We start from the raw sequence: 18,501 nt of genomic DNA on the forward strand, positions 1-18,501 counted from the left end.
TTTTTTTTTTTTTTTTTTTTTTTTTTTTTTTTTTTTTTTTTTTTTTTTTTTTTTTTTTTTTTTTTTTTTTTTTTTTTTTTTTTTGTGCTTTAGATTAGAAGCTGTGTTGAGAGAAAGCGGTTTCCATGGAGGCATCTCTCCACTGCAACTTATAAAAGCAATTGGAAAGGAGATTTCTACTCAGCAGCAAGTGTTTCGTATGTAGATAGCATATATGGTTACCAATTCAGGGCCTTATCGTACACTCATCGATGGTTAGTGCTTTGAACTCCTATTTTGAGTACCACTCCTCTCACCATGTATTACTATTCTACAACTTGTCTCTTGCTATTATGTAGAAAATTATGTGAGAAAAGATCCATGTAATTATGGGAGGCAAACCTCCTCCATCAACCGGGGTGTACACTAGCTCTACACCACTTTTGGCCACTACTATAAGAGCTCAAGTTTATGATTAACAGATATTGTCTATTTCAGTCCATTACATTATCGCCTTCAACTTCACCATTTGAAAACACGTTACACACACCCTTATAACGAATAATGAATGTTTCCTTCTTAGGCTCTTACAGTCACGAATATGTAATTAGATGTATATCAAATTTCAAAAAGTTAGTATACAAATGAAATTTCATTATTGTTATTTACCATACCATACTATAGAGCAAAACAAGATTCTTTAATCTAAATAATAAAGAATACTCAAAATTTTAAAAATTTCAAAACAAAATGTAATTTATTAATTTTTATTTTTTAAAAATAAGTTTTATTTTGTACATCGAACTTAAAGGAAGAGACGAACAACAACACACAGAAAATGACAAAAGCAGAAGAAAAATAATAAAGAGTTACCGAAGAAGAAGCATTCACAGGCAACCACGAAGATTTACAAACAAAGACAGGAAAAAGACACATTTTAATAATAATAATAATAAGAAATAAAGAGATCATCATATAAAACTTTCAAAAACATCCCAAAAATTTCTTTGGGACGGTTCCAGTTGCTCGGAATTTGGCAGCCGTCTCCTCCGCCTTCAGCAGTTCCTCTGAACGTTGTGCTTCCACCATTGCCTTTTTTTCCTCTGCTTCTTTGTGAATCAAAGCTACTTTGTTTTTCATTCTTTCTCCGTATTCACCCTTCTTCTTCTCCAATTGTTCCTGTAATTTTCCATCTCGTTAAAAGGAAAATTTCAAGTCTATGCACAGACAACCCTGTATCAATCGCTACTCGATCCGAGCGGGACCAATATCCGTTGCCTTTACCACTTGCCCGTGCCGATCAGCAGAATTTCCAAATAAAATTACTTGTTAAACACCAAGAACAGGAAAAAGGATAAATGGTTACCTCAATATTTTTCAATTTAGCTTCCAGATTGGCTTTTTTGCTGTTCTCCCATGCAGATACAGAAGAGAGCTTCTTTTGTGCCCTATTAAATAGCCATTACACAAAAATTTCTGTCATGATTCATTGCAGACATGAATACACACAATAGTAATTGTATGGTTGAGGATTATTTAAAGGAGCAGTCCCACCTTCGTGAATTAAGAGGAAGATCATGAGTTTATAAGTAAGGAACATCGGTATGAGGTCTTTTGGAGAAACTAAAAAGTAAAGCCACGAGAGCTTATGCTCAAGGCAGACAATATCATACCATTGTGGAGAGTCGTAGTTTCTAAACTACGAATTTAGAGCAAGGAAAGTTGCTGGTCTTTTTAATAAAGGACAAGATGAGACAATCATAGTGGAAACTGAGCCTTACTTGTTCTCAGCCTTTGATTTTTCACTATCTTCCCAGGCCTTGATGAAGGAAGACCTTTTCTCTTTTTCAACCTCCGCAAGAGCAATATCTAAGTAAAAAGATTGAGGATCAGGTAAGGTTTTGAAATATTTTACTGTTGTTTTAAAATTATAAGATATAGAATAAGTAAGATTCGTGCTGTACGCTCACCCCTGTCAATAGACCCACTGGAAGCCTTCTTTGTTACAGGTTCTTCTTTGGTTTCTGTTAAGATCCGAAATTAGAGGGAAAAAGAAATTAAATTATAGAACACTCATTGCGAAAGTTTTCAGGCTGGTTAATGCAATAAAGGTAACAGTATCAAACAATGTAAAGCCATTAAACTCAGAAGGAAATCACACGAAGTTATAATAAAAGTTGGAAGTGAGAGTCATCAAGGTGGGACAAAGGGCAATGCTATATGAACTTAGAGGGTTCAGGGAGAAACATTGACAGAGTTTGCTCAAATGACAGCCAAGATGTGATGGGATAAATCACTTCTGTTTTCCCCCCTACTCTCCTTCTCATGTAAAGTTGGCTCCACAATTTCGAAACATTTCCAACCCTTATCGATTGTTCATTCACGGTGAATTGATAATAACGACATGTATGCATTGATGACAAATGAAGAGCCAGAGAGAAACTTCCATTGACAGTTGAGAGGATCAATATGACCCACCTGAATCCTATCACCTTATCAATATTCATTATTCACCAAGGAAATTAAATGGATGAGAAGTTAACGTACATAGATGACTGATGGCAAATGAAACCCATAAAGTAGAATGTCAGTAAGTTGCAACTTAAATAAATTTAATAAAACTCTTGACCAGTTTTAATGAAAAAAAGAATCAAATGACATAACGGACAGCGTCCAGATGTCTTTCTTCAAGAGGACGACAGACACAGTAATGCATCATTAGCATCTTTAAAAGTATACATAAGAACAAAGATCTTGATTCCACCTTACCCGAACAGCTATTTGATTATTAATCATAATCATTCAAAGAAAAAGCTATAGTATATATTTATAGCTTCTTTTTGAAAAATATCTTCCTTTACACCGATAAAGGAAGCAAATAATCAAAAGCTAAAGCATGATCTTCAATTTATCTACAACTTTAAGCATATTGAAGCATAAATTAAGGAATGGTCGTTAAAATCAAAGAATAATAAAACGTCAATGGGCCCAGTACAGCAAATCTTACTATTAACAGAACAAAGTGAGAGGAAGACTATTCAAGAGGCACCAAAACTTATTTCTCTTACTCAATGGAAATCCAGAAAAAAAAAAGTGAAACGAGACTTTCCTCAGTAAGATTATGCTGTAATTGGCAATAAAAGTAAAAAAAAGATGCTTAACAGAGAAAAACCAAAAAAAGTGCTACCTAAGAACAAAAGACAAAAGTATGAACAAATAACAGTACTATTTTTTTTTGATAATATGTGCGGCATATGAATTAAGAGGATAATTTTCTCCCATACAGGATTGCAGGTAGTCATCCAAAACTTCCATAAATGTGAAGGGTACTTTTTCCAACGCAACGCCATCTTCAGAAAGATGATAACATAATCGAGATAGAATATCATCATAATACGGAGCTCATTTCAATCTGAATTGCAATAAATTTGTAGACATCAACATCACTGCCAATCTCTAACCAAGATAGCAAGCACTTCAACTACTAGTAGACGAAAACTTGGAACATAAAAATTTGAAGAACTTGCAACTATAGAAGAAGAAAAAAAATCATTGCCGTTTCCTTGTTGCTATAATTGATTTACTTCGAAAAATAGCGCTCGATTGACATTCTGCCAATTACATCGAAAACCTTGGATCGCCAATTGTTCTTCTCCTACTCGTTCTGATTAAAATCAGAGCGAAAGGCAACTCTAGTAAGCAAAGCTTTCTCCTACACGGAATTTGAACAGATTTTACTCCTCAACTAGACTATATCCATTTCTCGACGACCAAACTGAGCGACAAAAGGCACTTACAATTCACCTAAGAGTATAATCAAGCACTTCAACATTTTATAGTGTAATAAATCATTCACCATCAAAATCTCCGATCAAGGAAAGAAATGAGATAGAAAGGAACAAATCGATATCATCGCAATCCCAAACAACAATCAGAACACATACAACGAACAGATAACATCCAGAGAAAGAAAGAAAGAGAGGTTACTATTAACGATAGGCACTGGAACCACAGCTTTTTCCTTATCGTCCACAGCGTCGGTTGGAGCTCCAGTCGCAACAGGCGGGGGAACTGGAGCAGGAGCAGGAGCAGGAGCAGAAGTGGAATCAGATTTTTCCGGCGCCGTAGACATCGTTCTCAAAATTCGTACCGCACAAAGGCAAGAATGTTCGAACAGAAAAATTCTCCAAAATTTTTCAACAGCGATTATCTCTCTCAGCGGTGAGCCTTTATATATAGACTCTGAGCTGAGAGAGCTCATGAAGAAAAAACGGTGGCGGTGAAACTTTACAACTGACAGTGGGTTTTGCAGGTGAGGTCCATGACTTTTGATGCAGCGCTTGTCTACCAGCCGTTGATTTGTTTGATTAAGTGATTACCGTTGTCAAACCCTAATCCGACGGTTAGTGTTGGCGGGTGATTTCGGAGATCCGTTGCGATCAACTCCGCGTCTCAATCGTAGCTTACGGACAGCTAACACATGTAAATCAATGATATTTTGGCACGTGTCAGATTCGATGTATAGGTGTCGGCAACGTTAAACGTCGCCGTTTAAAAGATTGCATTAGAAGGAATAATTGCTTTTATTTAAAATGATCGTGGTCGACCCGACTACTTGGGCCCATTAATAAATTATTTTTTTTGTTTTTGACCGAAATATATAAAAAGAAAAGTGCATTATTTATAAAAAAATTAACTAATTTTTTTATTTTTTAATTATTTAGTTAAATGATGAAGATCAAACATCCACTCCCCACTACTTCCTCATTGGAAAAATAAAAGAAAATAAGTTTCTATTATTTTGTAAATTTTAATATATGATTATCTAAAAATATAATAAAATTTTAAACCCACATTCGTACAAAAGAAAAAGAAATAATTATAAAATTCTATTATTTTGGGATTTGTCTGTTGTAATAAATGTTGTCGCATTTGCCCCCACCACCCCACCATATGGTCCAGAGAATTAATAGAACTGCACTGCTGGATTTAAATCTTATTTTTTATTCTGAATAGAAAAAATATATATTTTTCAAAAAAAAAAAACCACAATAGTTAAAAAAAAATATATATATTTTTCTCTAAAATAAAATAATTTTAATTTATTTGAGTAAAATAAAATAGACTGAAAATCATTTACTTCTTTATAGTAACAATTTAATTATTGTACTTTAAAGTTAATAACAATTAGTTTTTTATTGTTAAGATTTAATAGGATTATTTAAATTTGAAAAGGAATTAAATATGTTAATAAAGTTTAAAGACTAAAAATTCCATAATAATAAAAATTAAATCTTAATTTTGTTGAAATTTATTTGAAATTACACAATTACATAGTAAAGTTCATGGATTAATAAAATTTTAAAAATAAATTCAAAATGGGTTAGACACCTAATTAAACAGAAAAATAAAATAGACAAGATTCTAAAAAATAAAAAAAAAAAAAAAAAAAACAAATTTAATTTTCATATATACCATTCCAAATTCTCCATTAAAGTAAGTGATGGGAATTGAAAAGGCTTGGAAAAAGAAACAGCATAAAAAACTACATTTGAAAATAAAAAAGGTAAAAATAATATATAACTTTTTATTGGAATGAAAATAGTTTTTATTTCTGTTGGATGGATTTAGAGAGCTCTTGCTTTGATGATGTCAAAGCTCATCTCACTCGGATCGGTTGCCTGTAATTCGACCTGAATTCCATCCAACTCTCTCTTGAATCTATCCTTCGAGCTAGCATATAACATCTTACTTCTTATTTTCGACGTGTCGGGTGACCTACATAAACAAATCACAAATTTTAAACCGAAAAATTACAGTAGAAATCAATTTAAATAAGAAATTTAATTCTAGAACCAACAAATGAGATAGGATGTTATGAAAAATGAGATTATACCAGGCAATGAAGTAAATCTTGCTCTTCTGACAATTCTCATCAGTTGTGAAATCGAAATCAAAGACAGCATAACGGCACTCATTGGCAGGGATGGAAGCCGTGAAATCGGCGTAGGTTTCGTCGTGACCACCGACCTTCTCTACCATGACCTGCTGGATCTTCTCATCGATCTTGAACACTATGAACCTGTATTTTCTCTTGGTCTTCAGATCCAAAAACTTGAGCTTGCACTCATCGTGCACTGCCATTCCTGATGATGAATTTGCCTGTCAAGATTGCAACAAAACAAAACATCCTTCTCAGTTTTAGAACAAATGTAAGAGAAACTCAATCAAGAACAGAGACAGAAACATACCATAATGTCTGATTTCTGATGTCCCTCAATGAAACAGAGAGCGAGAAGAGAGAGAGAGAGAGAGAGAGAGAGAGATTTCGTGATTTATTTATGTATTTTGGATATCTCAAACTCTCCTTAGCCTTTGTCTGGTCTGACTAGCCTTGTAAGGTTCATGTCCTTCACGTAAAAGGGTTGTGATTTTGAAGCTCTTAACGTTGTTATATTTAAGGTTATTTTGACCATGTCTTCCTCTTGTTTGGTTGGCCACATACCTCGCTGTTTCTGTTGCAAAATAACCCATTCATACAATACCTAATCTGCAGCTTAGAGAGAGAGAGAAAAGACCTGCCTAAATTTTGCCCTTTAAATGTTGAGAGCAAAATCTTTTTCAATCTGTATTTTGGGGCTTTATTTCATTTGTTTGTTTAGATCTTTAGAACTAAACACACACACATGTATGTATATGTATCTATGTGTGTGTATGTATATATGTCTGTATATTCTACAAACCCTTGAAGAGATGAAACATTATTTATATACAAGTGCTAATAAAACCAATTGGAACTCTACTTGTTTGTAAAATAAGTCAGAAATGAAGTTTTCAAGAAAGAAAAAATTTTATATGGATTTCTTCTATAGAGAATGTGAAGATGGGTCATCCTAAATCTATATATCTAAAATATTCCATAAAGAGAATTTGTGGGTCTACTTAGGGTGCCTTAAAAAGGGAAAAATAAAAAGTGGAGGCTCAAGAGACTTAACAATAAGCAAAGATAAATAAGCGCAAGCGGCTCAATAGCGCATGAACTCTTGTAAGTTTAGAGACTAGAGGATGAGCGCCGTAGATCTAAAGAGTATCAAAGTGAAGTGATGAACATGTCAAAGACGAGGCAATGAACACGAGCCCAACATAACCCATGGACGTATAGTTTCTTACTTAAAATCCGAGTTTTCATTGAAGAAAAGCACAAGGGCATACCAAAAAGAACAAGTAATAGAGCTTCTTTCCTAGGACTCTCTGGAGATCTAACTTCAATTGTTCGGACCATTCAATCAATGCACCATAATGAGGCAAATAATGCAAAGGAATGTTACCCAGATTTTCTGCTAATCGAGGAGTTAATGGGAACCTTGAAGATTCTACACTGCCACCATTGCCAATCTGTGGAGAATGAGAATACAAATAATTCCATCCAATCAAACAGCACAACACGTTAAGTCAAAATGCATTCACGTTAGAACAGTCTACTCATGAAGAAATGAAATGATTCGATACAGCTGGTATATGATTCAAGATTGAGAATGAACTGGTTTACTTTTTGTTTGTACACCTAAGAAAGAAAGAGAGTTTCTTGACAGAGGAACAAGATTTCGAGTTCAACTGATGGAACATTTTTTTTTTTTTTTAATACATTCTAGCTTCTCTTACTAGATGATTGAAGACTTTTTTTAAGCTTATTGCCTACAATTGGAAGATTGCAAGTTAAATGGAGGATGAAACGACAATCACTTCCAAGAAACATGGATCTTACACAAAAGAACAAGAAAAAAACTGGCCGCTCCTGAGAGGAAACGTTTAAGTAACAAAAAGATGGGCGTTCAAGGGAGTCTTTCAAGAATTGAAACATCAAACTTGAGAGAACAACGGGGTGGATTTATACCCATTCAGAGTTCAGGAATGAAAAACGAAATGACTCCATAAAGTACTGATGTATAAGAATCTCTTGTAAATTAGATTGGAATCTGGGATTCAAGAGATTGAAGAGTGAATGGAAGATCGAAGTTCACTAAAAAAGGAAGATTATCTTTCTATCATAAATCACAAAACTAAATAAATATATCAGCTCACCAATGCAGGTCCTAGAAATATACACATCAAACCTCATCTATCAACTTGGTCTTCACTTTTTTCCATTTGAGATCCTAAGAACATAATTATGCGAAAATAATAAGACATTCAAATGGAATTAATAGAACACTCACATGTTCAACCAAGGCAAGCAGATTTGGTTTCATATCGATCGAGTACTGCCTAATTGCCCAAATAATCATGCAGTAGGAAGTCATTGAGCTTCTCAATCCTAGTGGACAAAACGCTGGTGGATTTCGCTCTTGGAATAAGTGAAAACAAGAACATTACTCGTATGAGAAAATTTCTAAATTACTACGTGAAAACCAAAAAGGAAACAATAACCAATCTCTCCATCTTTCTAACTCAACGAAGCAGAAAATTCTACTTTTCTTGATTCAATAGAGAGAGAGAGAGAGAGAGAGAGAGTTACTTTCATCTTATTCTTCTTTGCTTGGAGCTTCTGCGGCATTTTCCTTTTCTTCTTTCTCCCCCAATCAATTCGTAGAAACATTGGCATAAGAACCACAAAAAAATGAATGAACTGGAATAAACAAATGATTCTACAGATTAATCCAAGATTATGAGTCACTTTGAAGGTAGAATACATGTCGCTTCTTCCTGCTCACGAAAGATTATTCTTCTTCGGTATATCGTTGGTCCCTGCCGCCAGGAATTTCCAAACTGATTTGCCGCGGGTCTCCGTCTTCTTAAATCCTTGCCCGAATTTGTTTATAAACCGGGTCTGCTCATTAACCCGACTCAAACCCGACGACCTCTTGAAAAAAGAAGAAACGATAATAAGGGCCCTACCGGGTTCGAACCGGTGACCTCTTGATCTGCAGTCAAATGCTCTACCACTGAGCTAAGGACCCTCTTATGACGATCAAACCGGGTAAATTAATTTGATCATAAGTTAACCCGACGACCTCTTTGCAAAAAAAAAAAGAAACGAAACAATTAGGGCCCTACCGGGTTCGAACCGGTGACCTCTTGATCTGCAGTCAAATGCTCTACCACTGAGCTAAGGACCCCCTTATGACAATCAAACCGGGTCAATTAATTTGATCATAAGTTAACCCGACGACCTCTTTGCAAAAAAAAAAGAAAAGTAACAATTAGGGCCCTACCGGGTTCGAACCGGTGACCTCTTGATCTGCAGTCAAATGCTCTACCACTGAGCTAAGGACCCTTTGTTGTAACGATATGTCACAAATATTAAATATTTTATTTCAGTAGAAAAATAAAAATAAAATAACTTTGTGTTAATAAATTAAATATTAACTGTATTTCAATTGTCTAAATTTAGTCAATTTAGTCTTAATAAATTTTAAATTAAGTTTTTCTAAATCAATTTATTTTATAAAAATTAGTTACGTAGTACTAATAATTTTCCTGCAATAAAATATGATATGTATATAGCTTTTCACAATTTGTAATCGAATTAACAATAGAGGATATATATATATATTTAATTATTTATTTAAACTACAATCAGATTCATATTTATAATAAAAAAATAATTTAATTGTATTATTATTCCACATTAAATTTGAGATTAGACCACCGAACGATCCCAAATATCCATATATAAACCGGAAGCGGTTTATAGCAAACAAGAGGAAACGCGATTTCTTCTCCGTCCAAATGGTGAATCCGCGAACAGACAAGTTGCTGAGAAGAACAACTATGGTGGCCACTGTCACTGCTTCATACTTTCTCTTAACTGCCGATTATGGCCCTCAACCCAATTTTCTCGATCCTGTGAGTTCTCTAAGCATCTCTCCCTCAAAATTTTTATTATCTGTCTGGTTCGAAGCAGTAGGATCTTGGATCTTATGTAGGTTAGTTTCTTTTTACTATTCAGCAACCCAAGGACGCGGATTTGTTGGTGCTCTTTTGACTGTCTTTTTCTGATGTGATATCTGTTTGTCTATTATGGATTCCGTTATTTAGACATTGATGAACTTCCTCTTATCTGTATTCTTTTCAAGCGAAAAATGAATTGCGTTTGCAGTGATTTCGTTTCTTAATCAATTTTGCTTTTTATGCAACTCGTGTAGTGTAGTTCAAGCTCTTGGATTTCCGATCATATTTTACTCGCTTATTGTTCTTAATTTTTGTTGCCAGTGTATTAGTTGTCGTATATTTCGCCTTGTACTTGATTTAACGTGTAGAACCTAGGGTTTCTACATTCTTCGTCGGTCTTGTTTTCCTTGCTAAATTTACCATTGTTTAACACGATTTATGTTTAGTTTATGAAATTTTCATCCATTGTGTTGTAAATTTGTTGAGGCTTTTAACACTTCACTACACTGAGTTTAAATTAGATGGAAAATTTTCCTTCCATTACGTTGTCAAATTGCTGAGAGAGAACATATACGTTCATCTGATCTCTTACAACAATCTGAAGTTTGTAGGTTTATGAGTTGCTAATTAGCATTTATTCTTGTTTTTGAGTCATCACTTTCAATGAAATTTATACCTTGCTAGATTTGTCTGTCGCTCATAATTTCTTGATATTGAAGTGAGATATGAAAACTAAGAGTGAAGTGTCCCTTTCTATTCAATTAGAAGCAAGAAGACTGGGCATTTAGCAAATTAAGTTTAGGTGACAATTAACATGGTTTTACTTCTACATATAGTTAACAACTGGAAGGCATTAGACATTTCAGTTATTTGCCATAATCATAACTTATTGATTGGTGTTTGATCGAATTTTCAGATGTCTAGAAAATTGTTCATATTGTTCTGAGTTCTAATGGCCTAATTTGGAATGGCAGATCAAAAAGTTTATACTGTCAACAGAAAGTTCTATTAAGGGTTTCATCTTTGGATCAAATAATCAATCTCAAGGAAGTCAAAGTGAGAAGCTTGGCTCCAATGGTGTCAAGGACAATCCATGATGTGTAGACTCGAGGGTTTGGTTACGGTTTTATGCATATATATCTTGAATCTGCAGTTTTTGTTTATACATTTCGTGAAGCGTAGGTCGAGATCAAGCATGAGTAGACCTCTTGGAGGAGACGAATAATGCAGTTTGTTAGATTCTAAGGTGTTGAATGAATTTGTTATTACCAACTTCATTTAGCATATTAACCTCAAGAGATTCAAATTACTTAGCATATTTCTGGATTGGTGTAGGTTCAATTTCTTTGTTCTATTATCTGACAGGGCATCTGATATCATATCAAGTGGTTCTAAACTCCTGTAAAAAATCAACATAGTTTTGATTCAGGAACTTTAGAAGTGAAATGTGATTCCCAAGGAGACGTGTTTTTAAAACCGTGAGGTTGACAGCAATATGTAACGGGTCAAAGTAGACAATATTTGTTACAATTTCTATATAAATTGTATCCTATACATATTTGAAAGGAATCCGATGCTTTCCCAAGAACAATGAAGTTACTATTTTTGCTGAGGAGAACAGAGGTATTAAAAAAAAGGTATTTTTCGATAATCTAAAACTTTAATCCCTTTTGAGGGCCAAATACCTTTGATCTCTACAGCGGGTGTGGAAAAAAAAAAAAAAAAAAAANACTTTAGCTGAGCCGACAGAGTGGATCTGTAGTGATGAATCCTCTGAGCTATTTGATTCACTTCAAGTTCCAGCTCTTCAACCTCATAGTGGGGCTCCGTGTCTTGGGATTCAAATCCAGAAACACCGGCGTCTTCACCGGGATTGTCTGGGGACATGTTCAGTTTTGAAACCACGTCCAGTTTCTAGAGAAGTAGGAGTGGAAGATCAGAGGGAGAAACGAAATTCAGTTGTGTGTTGGAATCGAATGGAATGCAAATTTTGGGGTTTTGGAGCGCAATGGATTTTGAAATTTGAGAGTTGGACGTGGAAATGGAATGGGATTGTGAAATAGATTAGAAGAGAAGTGCACAGCCCGCGCTTCAACCAGTCGGGTCTCGAAGCCCGATTGATGAAACTTGAATGTAAACCAATAGGCCCATCGGCCCAATCATAGGCCCAGCTAACATTATTTATTAACTAATTTTGAATTGAATTTTATATGTAATGAAACAATATTATATAAAATTTTATATAAAAGTTGGAAGGACGAAGTTTGTAATTCCAAAAGTTACAATATATATATATATATATATATATATATATATATATATATATATATTGTAACTTTTGGAATTACAAACTTCGTCCTTCCAACTTTTATATAAAATTTTATATAATATTGTTTCATTACATATAAAATTCAATTCAAAATTAGTTAATAAATAATGTTAGCTGGGCCTATGATTGGGCCGATGGGCCTATTGGTTTACATTCAAGTTTCATCAATCGGGCTTCGAGACCCGACTGGTTGAAGCGCGGGCTGTGCACTTCTCTTCTAATCTATTTCACAATCCCATTCCATTTCCACGTCCAACTCTCAAATTTCAAAATCCATTGCGCTCCAAAACCCCAAAATTTGCATTCCATTCGATTCCAACACACAACTGAATTTCGTTTCTCCCTCTGATCTTCCACTCCTACTTCTCTAGAAACTGGACGTGGTTTCAAAACTGAACATGTCCCCAGACAATCCCGGTGAAGACGCCGGTGTTTCTGGATTTGAATCCCAAGACACGGAGCCCCACTATGAGGTTGAAGAGCTGGAACTTGAAGTGAATCAAATAGCTCAGAGGATTCATCACTACAGATCCACTCTGTCGGCTCAGCTAAAGTCCTCCTTCTTTTCATTACTCGAGTCCTCGAGGCCTCTCCCCGTTGGAGCCTCGGAGCTGGGAACATCTGCTGCTCCTCCGGATCATGAAGGTCGGATTCTGTGCCTCTAATTTTATTTAGTTGCTTCACGTTTTTCTTTCTTTCTTGCTTGGAACTGGTAGATTTGCTGACTGAGAAAATGAAGTGAAAGTTTCTTTGTTTTGAATACACATTTAGAAGTGTTAAATTGGGGCGAGTGGAATGCATGTTGTTCTGAATTATTTGATCTGCAAGTTCTACATGTTCTACTGCCAATTCAGGTAGATAGAAGCTTTCTTTTGGCTATTGAACAAGGCAACATTATGTAACCAGCGAAGGCTTCTGCCTAACCAAACTGTCTTTCTGTTTCATTCCCTTCTCTGTCCTTCCTGTAAATTACATTGGGTGAAGGCTTCTGTTCTTCTGTTGGTTGTAGTTTATAAAGTATGATATTTGTTGATTGTTCGTTTAAGTTCTTAAGAAATATTTGATGATATTTTTATATGTTTAATTTATGATCTATGTTCAAGTGAGTTTAGTTCTCAAAAGTGAGCATAGCTCAACAGTTCTCGACATGCATTTCTTCTCAAAGTTTTAGAATCAAATTCTCATTCCCCACTTATTATACTAAAAAAGTGAGTGAGTTTAGTTAGACGGTAACTCCTCACTACTTTTGAAGCTTTTAGGCCATTTGGGAAAGCACACCATTAAATCGAGCTAGTTTTTCACTATGTAGGCTGTTCTTGCTGTTTGGGGGTGAGTCTATCAACCTCAGGGGGTAATTCTTTCAGTAACAATCATTCTAATGCAGCTGTTGCATCACAAGTTAAACAAGAAAGACATAATTCTTGCTTAAAGCCAATTAGATCTTAGGCAGTCCCATGGGAGCTCTGAGTTGAAAGAAATTCTAGGACTTTACTAGATGATCTTTTTGGTGTACCCTTTGTTGTATTTTTGTTGATTCGGGTCATTTTTTGATGCATATTTCGATCGATTATGGCAACCTATTATTCGAGCAAGTATTAACCTTTTGGACTCAGTGAGCTTATTCTATGGTAATGAAGCATTATTTCCTACGAACTTTTATTCTGATTGAGAAATCACTGTCTTTTTATGCAGATGATGAACAAACCACTACAAGAGGCGAAGGCACAGTTCATGAAGAGGGATTAGAAACTGCGAAGAAGATACAGTTGCTTGAAGATAAAATATCAAGTAATATCATCCTGATCCCTACAGTTCTTAAGAGAATGAAAGACTGTATTTCAACTATTGACAATTTGGCTTCTTATAATGGGGTCATTCATCCTGCATTCAAAAGGAAAAAAACTAGCTGAATTTAAATCGTACCTGGCTGTTACTTTACAAGCGAGTCCCGAGTGTCGTACGGTTATCGAGTTGGATGTGTAGTGTATTGATCTTTACATTCTGTTGTCGAAAGGGCTGATTTCTCAACCATTTGCTTCCTGGTATGTAACATAACCTCCTGTCTATAACGTTATTGAAGGCTAGTTTTCCCTCTGTTGCTGTATAAAGTTCTTGAAATATTGAAATAGGAAGTTCTACTCTAAAGTTCTACTCCTATTTGTTTCGCACGATGCAGCTTGCAATTATCGATATCATTTATGACCCTAAAATATATAACTTTCCTGCGATTATAGTGATAGGAACAAGAACTTGTATATATATTGAAAGAGAACATTAACAAAGTATCAATTGAAAGAGTATATACATTATGGTATTGCATGAGGGCAAGTTTGTCTATCAGGTGGTGGCAGCTTAAAGTGTTACACATTTACAGGAAAGTACATCAACATCAGAATCTAATCTTGGTATAGAGGAACTCACCATCAACCCTTCCATAGTCCTTGCGTTGTCAACATTAAAGATGACACTGCTGAGTCCCTTCCCCACGACGACGATTCTTTTCCCGACAGCAACGAGTTGACATGGTGGTCTCGTTAGAAGGGCAGAAAATCTCCCCACTGGAATCCACTCCTTGACTTCATTGTTCCACATCATCAATCTGGTTCCAGAACTTTGATCCAAAACATAAAGAGTTTTGTCTACAATAACCGCTGGACCTCGCCATCCCGAAACCATTTCTGAGTCACTGTGCTCCCACGTTCCACTCGATGGGTCGTAAACCAGAGCATAAGCTTGAGAGTCCACAGAACGTTGACGGATATAAATCTTTCCATCCATCACAATCGAACCTTCAATTTCGTTCTGAATATTTGTAATGTCCAAGCAAGGTTCCCATTTGTTGGTGCATGGGTCATATATGTCCCAAGAATGTCGATCACCTGAATTGGAACATAAGCCCCCAATGGCATAAAGCTTTTCATTTAAGACTTCACAAGCAAAGTAGCACCTGTACATGATGATGATACAAGCATTAGGGTAAATTTCAAAAAGTTGTGCATAGGAAAATATGTTGCAACTTTGTGAGATGCTACAAGAAACCGAAGGTTAATATAATATTTTCAATCTATATACTTCCAGACTTGTTTTATTGCAATCTCTATGCTTTCAAATGTCCAAATTTAGTCTTTACATTCACAACAAAACTATAAGATTCGTCTAAACTTGTAACGGCCCAGGTCCACCGCTAGCAGATATTATCCTCTTTGGGCTTTTTACTTTCGGGGTTCCTTTCAAGGCTTTAAAACGCGTTTGTTAGGGAAAGGTTTCCACACTCTTATAAAGGGTGTTTCGTTCTCCTCTCCAACCAATGTGGGATATCACAATCCATCCCCCTTCGGAGCCCAGCGTCCTCGCTAGCACTGGTTCCTTTCTCCAATCGGTGTGGGACCTCCACTAAATCCACTCCCCTTCAGAGCCCAACCTCCTTACTGGCACACTGCCTCGTGTCTACCCCCCTTTGGGAAACAGCTTCCTCGTTGGCACATCACCCGGTCGCTAGCAGATATTGTCCTCTTTGGGCTTTCCCATTCGAGCTTTCCCTCGAGGCTTTAAAATGCGTCTGATAGGAAAATGTTTTCACACCCTTATAAAAAGTGTTTCGTTCTCCTCCCCAACCAAGGTGGGATATCACAATACTATGAGTTTATGCTTTAAATTTTACCAAAAAAAACTGTCTCTATCAAGTCTTCCCTCTAGAAATTTAGAAACATATTCACTTTGTACCTTTTTTTTTTTAATATAAATCATTATTATTGTCGAAGGGTATGTGTGTATAATCATTACCTAGCAGATGACAATGGCGCAACTGAACTCCAGCTATTTGTGGAAGTATCATAGCAGTAAACTTCATCAGTAGCATCTTCAGACCAACTGCAACCACCTAATAAGTAGAGCTTCCTTCCCATTGCTTCAAACCCCATACCCTTCCTCTTAAAGCTGCAAGATGGTAAACTTTTCATCTGTTTCCAACGCCTTTTTGATGAGTTAAGATCCAACACATAACACGAAACTTGTTCAGACTTGTCTCTACACAAAGCATAGATCCAAGTCTCAGCAAGATCATTCTTTTCACGGCATGAATACCACTCTTCGCTGTTCACAAGATCCTTCCATCTCTTTGAGACAGATTTCAGATTATGATGGTATTTTCGAGGAACCCTTGAGAGGATGGAAAGAACAATGTCATCTGGCAGCCCAGGTATCAGCGATCGCCCTGTCGGTGGGATCAATTCTTCAAGACCACTTGGACCTAAAACACTGTCCATAAGTCCGATCGAGAAGTTTAAGCCATTAAACGACTCCTGAAAAGTCAAAAAAAGAATGTGTATTGCTCAGAAATCCTGCATCAAAGAACTCAGAAGAGTACAATTTATATTCCTTGAGCTTAACAAAGCATGATAACCACCACAAGCTATTTCAAGCCACAAAATTAGGAAGTCCATGAATCTGTCAAAAATAATCCCAAATCATTACCCTTTTGACACAGTTCAAAACATTCCAGAAACAATTTCACCATTCTAAATTTGTAATCTAATCATCTTTTACGACCCATTTTCTGATCATTGTTACCAATTGGGCTTAGCTTATGTAATTGTTTTATCCATTTAACAAAAATGCGTCAAGCAGAACGTCTCAGCCACACTGTTTGAAGCAGCAGCATGTTCAAAATAAGGTATACAACATGCACTTTCAACCAGATCATTGAAGAAACAACAATCATTCAGTTAATAATATTATAAACTGAAGTCATGTTATCGTTCTAAACATAGTAAAGCATCTTCGAGTATCCCTGTAATTTTATCAAAAGCTTCTACAACCTACGTTTTCCTATTCTCTCGTCTGGCTTACGTTCTTCATGTAGCATTCAAACCAAATGACTATGAAATTACATCATTACTTCAACATAGCAAGTAACATAGGAGAAACAAGAGAGCCTTCTGATTCTATTGGTGCTTAAAACAATTAAGTATTCTCTATATTACTATATCTCTAGAGTCAATAACTTTAAAGGAACTATTGAATTCAATCACTATTTGTCGTTATTCTTCAGTTTTCCGTTGAGATATTTAAATTGGATCAGTGAGCGATTTTAGGGTTTGTAGTAAACTAAATTGGTTACTTCCAATCTCGTAAATCAATAGTTCAAACTGCACTCAAAGGTAGGAAATTTCTCAATTTTATAGGAACTTCCCTTCCCAATTACTTCAGAAACTACATCTAACCTTGTTCACCTACCTTGAAACCCATCCTGATATTAAGAAAGTCATCAAGATATTAAGGAAGTCATCAAGATATTAAGGAATTGCTTGAGAAAACTTGTTTTTTAAGGACAGAAGTTCAGTGAGAATAACTTTGAAATATCAACTCACAAGCAAATTGAAAAGTAGTTCGTGAAAACAATTTCAGCAGCAAAAATCAAACCATTGTTTTCAAAAGTCTTCCAGAAACAAGCCATTACAGTTTCACTTTCAATTTCTAGTTCCCTGAAGCTGTCGTATATCTATCTAGAAATTAGTACCGAAAACTATTTGATCTTTAATTCCAACAAATCCTCACATCCTAAATGGATCAAGCAGGACCGATTGAAACCATAATCTGATCTCAAACACAGCCTGCATTGCACATACAGAACGAGAATTATCTAGTTCACCGAGGTTAACAAACAAATCAAACACTGAAGGCATCAAAAGATAACAAGCCAAGAAAATAGTTCGAATCAAAACCTTAAATCTTAAAAGAAGATGAAAATGTCGAACTCACCGGAGAAATTGATTCGAAAATTCATGGGATAGATCTGATGGTAACGGAAGGTGCTCGTGAAAGGAAATCAGACGGAAGCACGCAAAGGCAAAGCTGCGTGTGGGGGTAGATTTGTCATTAGACCTGCTGAGTTTTTTTTTTTTTTTTTTTTTTTTTTTTTTTGGTAAAGTAAGGTTAAATACGGATGTCGAAAACTTTAGAAAGAGTCTTAGGCTTCTAAAATAAAATTTGTGTCATAAATTATAAAAAAAAATCAAAATTCTATATTTAATAATTCATAAATTTTTTAAAAAATTTAAAAATTCTACATTTTAAAAGCTCAAACACTAAATAGTTATGAATTAAATTTAAATTTTAACTCAATAACTTCATCTAAGTTAAGTCATACGGAGAATAATAATAATAACGATTTTATTATTATTATTATTATTATTATTATTTTTTGGTTAAATTAAGAGGCAACATTGTTGCTGTGTTGGTTTGATAATTAACTAGTTTGTTTCAATATATGGGTTTATGTTATATATTTTTGTGAAATCATT

General features: G+C 35.2%; 6 protein-coding genes and 3 non-coding genes across 21 annotated transcripts in view; 3 read left to right on the top strand and 6 right to left on the bottom strand.

The window, feature by feature from the left end:
- Window positions 1-393, top strand: part of LOC111479755 (transcription factor MYB41-like) — a 4,255-nt gene extending 3,862 nt beyond the window's left edge. For all 4 annotated transcript variants that reach the window (XM_023124600.1, XM_023124601.1, XM_023124599.1 and 1 more), the window contains one exon: window positions 76-393. The gene's annotated coding sequence lies outside the window, so the exon portion shown is untranslated. The remainder of the gene's footprint in view (window positions 1-75) is intronic.
- A 427-nt stretch (window positions 394-820) lies between these two features.
- On the bottom strand, window positions 821-4,214 carry LOC111479772 (uncharacterized protein At3g61260-like). Its single transcript, XM_023124628.1, has 5 exons — window positions 3,967-4,214; window positions 1,950-2,003; window positions 1,761-1,848; window positions 1,346-1,427; window positions 821-1,158 (listed from the first exon to the last, which is right to left on the bottom strand). The coding sequence occupies exons 1-5, from the start codon at window positions 4,109-4,111 to the stop codon at window positions 964-966; spliced, it is 564 nt and encodes a 187-aa protein (XP_022980396.1). The 5' UTR covers window positions 4,112-4,214; the 3' UTR covers window positions 821-963.
- A 1,332-nt stretch (window positions 4,215-5,546) lies between these two features.
- Window positions 5,547-8,759, bottom strand: LOC111479796 (actin-depolymerizing factor 7-like). 7 transcript variants are annotated; one of them, XM_023124657.1, is made up of 6 exons: window positions 8,654-8,751; window positions 8,495-8,545; window positions 8,196-8,376; window positions 6,231-7,374; window positions 5,876-6,141; window positions 5,547-5,757 (listed from the first exon to the last, which is right to left on the bottom strand). In XM_023124657.1, the coding sequence occupies exons 4-6, from the start codon at window positions 6,231-6,233 to the stop codon at window positions 5,607-5,609; spliced, it is 420 nt and encodes a 139-aa protein (XP_022980425.1). In that variant the 5' UTR covers window positions 6,234-7,374; window positions 8,196-8,376; window positions 8,495-8,545; window positions 8,654-8,751; the 3' UTR covers window positions 5,547-5,606. The 7 variants fall into 7 exon arrangements, with proteins under 7 accessions (XP_022980425.1, XP_022980428.1, XP_022980426.1 ...); XM_023124660.1 differs by having other exon boundaries at window positions 7,308-7,374; window positions 8,495-8,759; XM_023124658.1 differs by lacking the exon at window positions 8,196-8,376 and having other exon boundaries at window positions 6,231-6,494; window positions 7,308-7,374; window positions 8,495-8,758.
- A 105-nt stretch (window positions 8,760-8,864) lies between these two features.
- TRNAC-GCA lies at window positions 8,865-8,936 on the bottom strand. The gene has a single exon. It is a non-coding gene; the product is annotated as a tRNA-Cys (tRNA).
- An 87-nt stretch (window positions 8,937-9,023) lies between these two features.
- TRNAC-GCA lies at window positions 9,024-9,095 on the bottom strand. Its single transcript has one exon. It is a non-coding gene; the product is annotated as a tRNA-Cys (tRNA).
- Window positions 9,096-9,181: 86 nt separating this feature from the next.
- TRNAC-GCA lies at window positions 9,182-9,253 on the bottom strand. The gene has a single exon. It is a non-coding gene; the product is annotated as a tRNA-Cys (tRNA).
- A 401-nt stretch (window positions 9,254-9,654) lies between these two features.
- Window positions 9,655-11,199, top strand: LOC111479819. The gene is made up of 2 exons (XM_023124687.1): window positions 9,655-9,825; window positions 10,845-11,199. Exons 1-2 carry the CDS (start codon window positions 9,709-9,711, stop codon window positions 10,965-10,967), a joined length of 240 nt encoding a protein of 79 aa, XP_022980455.1. The 5' UTR covers window positions 9,655-9,708; the 3' UTR covers window positions 10,968-11,199.
- A 1,053-nt stretch (window positions 11,200-12,252) lies between these two features.
- LOC111479807 lies at window positions 12,253-14,337 on the top strand. Its single transcript, XM_023124671.1, has 2 exons — window positions 12,253-12,844; window positions 13,892-14,337. Exons 1-2 carry the CDS (start codon window positions 12,598-12,600, stop codon window positions 14,107-14,109), a joined length of 465 nt encoding a protein of 154 aa, XP_022980439.1. The 5' UTR covers window positions 12,253-12,597; the 3' UTR covers window positions 14,110-14,337.
- A 96-nt stretch (window positions 14,338-14,433) lies between these two features.
- Window positions 14,434-18,070, bottom strand: LOC111479734 (F-box/kelch-repeat protein SKIP4). Of its 4 annotated transcripts, none has more exons than XM_023124572.1 (4): window positions 17,960-18,070; window positions 17,569-17,811; window positions 15,983-16,500; window positions 14,434-15,146 (listed from the first exon to the last, which is right to left on the bottom strand). In XM_023124572.1, exons 3-4 carry the CDS (start codon window positions 16,462-16,464, stop codon window positions 14,552-14,554), a joined length of 1,077 nt encoding a protein of 358 aa, XP_022980340.1. In that variant the 5' UTR covers window positions 16,465-16,500; window positions 17,569-17,811; window positions 17,960-18,070; the 3' UTR covers window positions 14,434-14,551. The 4 variants fall into 4 exon arrangements, with proteins under 4 accessions (XP_022980340.1, XP_022980339.1, XP_022980338.1 ...); XM_023124571.1 differs by lacking the exon at window positions 17,960-18,070 and adding an exon at window positions 17,923-17,939; XM_023124570.1 differs by lacking the exon at window positions 17,569-17,811 and having other exon boundaries at window positions 17,923-18,070.
- Between the last annotated feature and the right edge of the window lie 431 nt (window positions 18,071-18,501).

This window comes from Cucurbita maxima, unplaced genomic scaffold (genome assembly GCF_002738345.1).
Source record: "Cucurbita maxima cultivar Rimu unplaced genomic scaffold, Cmax_1.0 Cma_Scf00005, whole genome shotgun sequence".
Lineage (NCBI taxonomy): Eukaryota > Viridiplantae > Streptophyta > Magnoliopsida > Cucurbitales > Cucurbitaceae > Cucurbita > Cucurbita maxima.

Bases quoted from the DNA above. Each gene is read 5' to 3' on its own strand.
- LOC111479772 (XM_023124628.1), bottom strand. From the start codon at position 4,111: ATGTCTACGGCGCCGGAAAAATCTGATTCCACTTCTGCTCCTGCTCCT. The intron at 1,849-1,949 runs GTGAGCGTACAG...CTTTTTACTTAG, and splicing joins CAGTGGGTCTATTGACAGGG to ATATTGCTCTTGCGGAGGTT. The intron at 1,159-1,345 runs GTAACCATTTAT...GGAAAATTACAG, and splicing joins CTAAATTGAAAAATATTGAG to GAACAATTGGAGAAGAAGAA.
- LOC111479796 (XM_023124654.1), bottom strand. From the start codon at position 8,671: ATGTATTCTACCTTCAAAGTGACTCATAATCTTGGATTAATCTGTAGA. The intron at 6,142-8,494 runs GTAACTCTCTCT...CAATCTTGACAG, and splicing joins CAAAGAAGAATAAGATGAAA to GCAAATTCATCATCAGGAAT. The intron at 5,758-5,875 runs GTATAATCTCAT...TTGTTTATGTAG, and splicing joins AAGATTTACTTCATTGCCTG to GTCACCCGACACGTCGAAAA.
- LOC111479819 (XM_023124687.1), top strand. From the start codon at position 9,709: ATGGTGAATCCGCGAACAGACAAGTTGCTGAGAAGAACAACTATGGTG. The intron at 9,826-10,844 runs GTGAGTTCTCTA...TTGGAATGGCAG, and splicing joins AACCCAATTTTCTCGATCCT to ATCAAAAAGTTTATACTGTC.
- LOC111479807 (XM_023124671.1), top strand. From the start codon at position 12,598: ATGTCCCCAGACAATCCCGGTGAAGACGCCGGTGTTTCTGGATTTGAA. The intron at 12,845-13,891 runs GTCGGATTCTGT...CTTTTTATGCAG, and splicing joins TGCTCCTCCGGATCATGAAG to ATGATGAACAAACCACTACA.
- LOC111479734 (XM_023124572.1), bottom strand. From the start codon at position 16,464: ATGGACAGTGTTTTAGGTCCAAGTGGTCTTGAAGAATTGATCCCACCG. The intron at 15,147-15,982 runs GTAATGATTATA...CATCATGTACAG, and splicing joins GCGCCATTGTCATCTGCTAG to GTGCTACTTTGCTTGTGAAG.